Below are 6219 nucleotides of genomic sequence, written 5' to 3'. Positions count from 1 at the left end.
ATTGAGTATAGGCTATGCATATGCTAATGCATGGAAGATTACATCAATATTCTTTAAAAATTCCGATCTCCTTAATGTCGCTTCATGCCACAAATTATGGTCATATCGGAAACAAGGTGTGTCTTTGCCTGAGGTACTGCTCCAGCCTCCCCCTCCCCTTGCGCTATTATTCAAATTAGCCCAACGTCATTAAACGTCATGAGACTATTGCTGTTATAAACTTACTGCATCGCTACTTCCAAAAAAACATTTTCGTCTGGAACAAGCGAATTGGGATATTATACACTTAATTGTTTATCAGCATCCAACTCGAGGGGAGTTTATAGCGAACAACAAACTCACCTTTTTGTCATTGTTGTTGTTGCCTGGCTGGTGGATACCCGACCTCACAGTTTCTCTCGAAACTGGTTTGACAAGAACGCACTGCTCACACACACCTGTGGGAAGGAGAGAAAAGGAGGCTTGTGTGACTCTGCTGCTTCAGTGTGTGTTGGAGCTTTGTGAGAGACGGTCGCAAAGCAGGGAACTTGGAATAGAGAGACAGACGCTTCTTCTTGGAAGTTTTATTACAGCTGCGACAAAGATGAACATTTGGACCGCTCTTGTTCTCATCACCCTGGCAGTGGGGGCCTCGGCTAACTGTAAGTTTAATGATTATTTATAGAGCCTATGCATTTTTTTGCTCGCATTTTGAAGGAGAACAGCCCGCGCACAGGTTAATGGGGAAGGGCATTTCCTGGTCAAAAACACCCTATTGAATAGTATATAAATCCATGTTAGGCAGACTATATTGATTGATTGATTAGACAAAAATGGAGAATAGTAAAAGTATAGTCAATACAAGAACAGTTAAACACAATTGTCTAAGAGGAACATCCCAAATAAGACCTTTTGCGGTATTTATTTATTTATTTTATTACATCATTTGGATGCGCAGTATTTTATGGTCGTTAATTAAATTTAACTGCATGTAATCATTCCTTATACACTGGGATTGTTTTTGATTTGATTCAACACTTTTATTAGCAGTTAGCATAGGGAAATGTATCATATAGTAGTTCAGACTCAAGGTCAACTAAATAGTATTTTAAGCCCAAGAAAAAGCACTATTGGCTTGTTTACATTGGGATCCTTTGTACTCAATTCATTGAGAATTTGAAGATTCTTCATTGCAACAGTGTCATTCATTGGTCGGATAATGAAATTGCACCTGTGCTCACAAAAGCAGGATTAGGAGCCATTTTACTTGCAAAGCACAAGTGAGTTTCAGTGTAGAGTGGGGGTTGGGAGTAGGAAGTGCTCTCTGTCTCTCTACTCTCTGGGGAGGTCGAGTGTTTTGTGTGACCAACGCCCTGTTGAACTGCCACCCATGATACCTGTTAACCTGTGTCTTGCAACTTAATTTTTTCGTTCCACCTGCTTGTATTGAGTTCAAGGGGACCCCAATGCAAACACGCTGAAAGGAGTAGGCCTAGTTCACCCCCAAAATGACTTGTTTTCTATTGATTAGGCCTACTCACGCCATGGAGACTTGAGTTAAATTATATATATATATATATATATATATATATATATATATATATATATATATATAATATTATTATTATTATGTATTTGTCGCATTCCCAAGACAAAAAAAAATATTTTTTGTAAATATACCCCCATAGATTAAACATATTCTTTAATTGAAGTCTCCATGGCATGAGTAATCAACAGAAAGTCATTTTGGGGGTGAACTACTCCTTTAGCTTTCTTGTGCTTTTTAGTTGACCTTGTATCAACTGTATTGTCCTGTACCTTTTCCTACGCAAACTTCTCATAAAGCATTCAATCAGTCAATGCTTCTACGTCATTACAAGTGTTGCATTGTGTCTTACCTGCTTGCTTGCTGCCCCTCCCTCAGGTCAATGTGCATCTTCTAAATGGGGATCGTGTGAAGGGACGAAGCCATCATGCCAGTGTACCCTCCTGATCGAGGCTGGGGTGAAACAAGACGTGGACTGTACCAAAAGTAAGTTCCACTTAACACTGGCACATTTCCCCCCCACACAATTTTAGCTTCGAGATACTGTTGATCCACTGAGTCAGTGGTTTTCAACCAGTGGTCCGGAGACCACCAGTGGTCCTTGAGGGAGTTCCAGGTGGTCCCCAGCTAAATGACGGACAGTTGGTAACCAAATGGACCCCTATTATTAGGCCTAACTCTTGAGAGTGTGAAAGGAAACCAAATGGACCCTTCCATTTGCTTTCATTTTACACTCTGAATGGTTAAATTAATTTTACGCTCTCAATAGTTAAATTATTGTTAAACACCTGCATTACTTAGTCTAAACAATTAGAGAATGTGGATTTTATTTTAATTTGATCAGTGATTCCCTGTTATCTCTCCTATGGTACCAAATCAATGGAATTGTGGACGAAATACTATCCAACGATAACAAAAATATTCACAAGTTTTGGTTCTGGGGGGTTAAACCTCATCAAATGTTGGCCCTCTGCTCAAACGGCAAATAAATAATGGACCTCAATATGAAAAAGGTTGAAAACTACTGCTCTAAGTTGTTATGTTTTAAGGCCTGCAGCCAGTGGCGCTGCCTATATTGTGGATTGGCCTATTTGCTGCTGCTGTTGAAACAATGAATACATTTTAATGTGTACTTATTCCATCTGCCCCGTCTCTCAGTGGTCCCCAAGTGCTTCCTGATGAAGGCAGAGATGTACAAAATGAGTAAAGGACTGGACACCCGTACGATCGGAGGAAAGCCAGTGGAGACGGCTTTCGTGGACAACGACGGCATCTACAACCCAGACTGCGAGCGCGACGGCAAGTTCAAGGCCAAGCAGTGCAACGGGACGGAGGAGTGCTGGTGTGTCAACAGCGCTGGTGTCCGACGAACCGACAAGGGCGACAAGAACCTCAAATGTGAAAAGCTGGTGGAGACCTAGTGAGTAATGAGAACAAATGGGATGCCGTGTTTGCACTATCACAGGCTTGATGCTTGGCATTCTCAACCTGTGGGTCGGGACCCCCAGATGACTAACTTAATGTGCAACATTGTTTTCTCACTCAACAGTAAACCGACCAACAAGATTTAAGTATATAGAGGGTATCTGCACATTTCAATTTAAGGACCTTTTAACCCTAACCTCTAAAATGACAAATTAAACATTGGCCAAATTGTCAAATATTAGAGGCAGAAATTGTGAAAATAGCCAAGCTACAGTTACAATAGAACCGTGTTATACAAAATGTAATGCCTCAACTCTTAGTGCTCGACTCGTCAGGGTGGGTGGTGGGTCCCCAGTTATAATATGGTTATTTTGGGGGTCGTGGCCTGAAAAGGTTGAGAACCACTGTGCTAGATTAACGTCTTGTTTTCAACAAATTGTGTGAGGGGGATGGGGGCGGGTACACAACTTAACAAATGTTTCCTTTTCGTCCTCCGCTATAGTTGGGTGCGTCTGCAGCTGAAGCACAAAGAAGTCACCAAAAAAGTGGATGAGACCAAGTTGAAGGCGTAAGTATGACTGCACATGTTTTATTTATTAGCTGTTGGCTCAGAATCCATGTTTTGATACACACAATGACCACATTCTCTTCTCTGGATACAGTGCCGTTGCTGATGCCATCAACAAGCGCTATGACAAGTTTAACAAGGACCTTGTGACCAAAATCGAGGTAAGAAATCACCTTATTTTTTTGCAGTGTGAAGTATTCTCAGGTAATTTTAGCACATTGGTTTCTGTAGTTTTGCAGTGGGACATTAATATGTTCTAATGTTAGCATTTATTCATCATATTGCCAATTTGCCATTATTGTGCATGTTTCATCCCCTATGTCTGTTTTCCATTCTGCAGTATGACCCCGAAGGACGCCTGATTGTGGTTGATGTCCAGAAAGAGAAGGGGGAGCGTGTCACTGACATTTCCAAGATGGCCTACTACATGGAGAAAGATGTACGTAGGAAACTGTACTATATTTGTTCATTTTGTGTAAACCATAGTGTTACAGTGGTTGTGCTAGAATGTAGTTTTATTGACGTACAGCTGGGCAGACTTGAAATAACCGAGATGGCTGTGGCAGAATGTCATTTGAACTGCAACAAAGACAACTACCTCATTTTAACGGGCTCCTCTGTGATGCTTTACTTGAAACAGGTGAAGGTCCTGCCCATGTTCCTGGACCAGGCTAAGTTTGAGCCCATGGTGGACGGACAGAAGCTGGAGATAGAGGACATCCTGGTGTACTATGTGGACGAGGAGGCCCCCACATTCACCATGAAGAGGCTGACCGGTGGGATCATCGCCGTCATCGTGGTGGTGGTGCTGGCCGTGGCTGCTGGCCTGTTGGTTCTGGTGAGTAGATGATACACACACAGGCCTGTCACAATTATAACATAATCGTCTAATCGCAATTATTTGACATAATCGCAGTTATTTGACATAATCGCAGTAATTTTGTCATAATCGTTTCCATGTTGAAAAATGTTAATACATTTTCAAACATTTTCGAAAATAGTGGAATTAGCAGATCTCGAGCTCACAATGTGTCGCAATGCGCAACTTCTTTTGACCGGCTGTTTGTATTTTGGGCATGTCATACGCATGTGAAACCTTTTATATCTACTAGCTCACAATGCCTTGCAGCGCATTGAGCATTTTAACCAAGCGATGCAATCGTATGATGAAATATAAAATGGGGCTTAAGTGGTTAACAATATTCTTTCCTTTTTCTTTATTTATATAGTTCTTTGCCAGGAGGAGGGAGCAGCAGTACGGCAAAGCACAGTCCAGAGAGATGGAGGCCATGTAAGCGTTCCATTTAGGATGGAAGTTCCATGGGTCATCATCAGCTTGTACACTGCCTGTGGAGGCGGCACTTGTTGTCGTCAGACGTAATGGGAGCCCGTTTTCAACTTGAAGAAATGGAGATTGTAAAGGAATGATCAACCTTTTTTATGCTTTTGTTTTGGTGCCGTGTCATTTTATTTATAAGCTGTCCAAGTTTTGAGCGCCATGCCCTCATGCCAAAACAACTGCTTTTTAAAAATATGCCCCATACATGTTGCTTTTTTTCCACATTTGTTTTTGTCGAAGAGAACATTCCATGTCATTGATTTGTACAGTGTTTTTAAGAAAGTGTGCTTTGAATTGTTTTTAATAAAATTACTTTAAAACAGTTGTTCTAATTTGATTGAAACTAAGATCCTCTGCCTGATTGGAAAAGTACTGTGTGCGTGTGTTGGGGGCATAAACAGTTTACATGTCGGTTTCTACTCTTATGGAAGATTACAAAGAAGAAAATGTTCTCAATTGTGTTGCTGTCTAAACATGTATATGGTAGAAGGGTGTGCTATATTTATGTAGTGCTCAATAGATAACATTGGGTGAACACAAGGTGTTCTTTGAGTTAAAATTTATGTTTCGTTTAAAGATTCAATCACTTTTGTGTTGCATGCAAGATGGGTGAGACGGAATGGTTCCAGGGAGCTTTTGTTTACATGGCGGGCCTGTTTGGAGTAATTCTCCCTAGGTGACTTGCTGTACAGGTGTGGCAGCCCTCTTTGTCACTGCTCAAGTATCTTGCACAGAGGAAAACTACTTGTAATGCCTATCATTTCATGGTTCATACTTTTGATAATTCCATGCATTCTCAAGCCTTGTAGACTGTCATGTTGCATACATGGTATACCTGCAAAGGTCTATTATTCACTCGGGTACAAATGGTTAAATTAGATGCTGTGTGTACCATTTTAACAGATCTTGCTGTGAGTGTGACCACATGTTTAATAAGTAATGATCATTAAAACACAAGGAAAGTTGTCTCCGTAAACACACTAGTGCCTTGACAGAAATAGTTGAATAGAGATTTGGCACTAGTTGAATTGAAATTGACTTGACTTAGTTATGAAGCAGCAGTGATAGAGTTTCACAAACCTATGCATGGGAGGGAAGAGTTGTGTGGGTGCGTAGCATTGAGTCACCTCCCTGTCTGAATCTCTTGCAGCCTTTGGCATCATGTTAAACCTGTCTTTCAGGTTCTCATCTAGCTCTCGCTCTCTCACTCTGTCTGACTTGCCCCACATATCCTGTCACAACCTGCTCACAGTGTTGCCTGTTTGTCCTTGCAGGATATGTTTAAACTGACAGTAGTAGCACTTGAGGAGATCGGCCTTGTTTAACCTCCGTCTGAGCAGGAAGTCTCAGCTTGATAGCCAT

The 6219-nt window shown here is 41.2% G+C and overlaps 1 protein-coding gene across 1 annotated transcript; it reads left to right on the top strand.

Moving 5' to 3' along the window:
• Nucleotides 1-303: 303 nt before the first annotated feature.
• On the top strand, nt 304-5043 carry epcam (epithelial cell adhesion molecule). Its single transcript, XM_080739726.1, has 8 exons — nt 304-641; nt 1904-2011; nt 2684-2945; nt 3453-3518; nt 3613-3679; nt 3859-3957; nt 4159-4356; nt 4748-5043. The coding sequence occupies exons 1-8, from the start codon at nt 584-586 to the stop codon at nt 4811-4813; spliced, it is 924 nt and encodes a 307-aa protein (XP_080595852.1). The 5' UTR covers nt 304-583; the 3' UTR covers nt 4814-5043.
• The last annotated feature ends 1176 nt before the right edge of the window (nt 5044-6219 follow it).

This window comes from Nannobrachium achirus (assembly GCF_963921795.1).
Source record: "Nannobrachium achirus genome assembly, chromosome: 13".
Classification (NCBI taxonomy): domain Eukaryota; kingdom Metazoa; phylum Chordata; class Actinopteri; order Myctophiformes; family Myctophidae; genus Nannobrachium; species Nannobrachium achirus.
The sequence above is the reverse complement of the archived record's forward strand: the minus strand, read 5'-3'. Positions and strand labels throughout refer to the sequence as shown.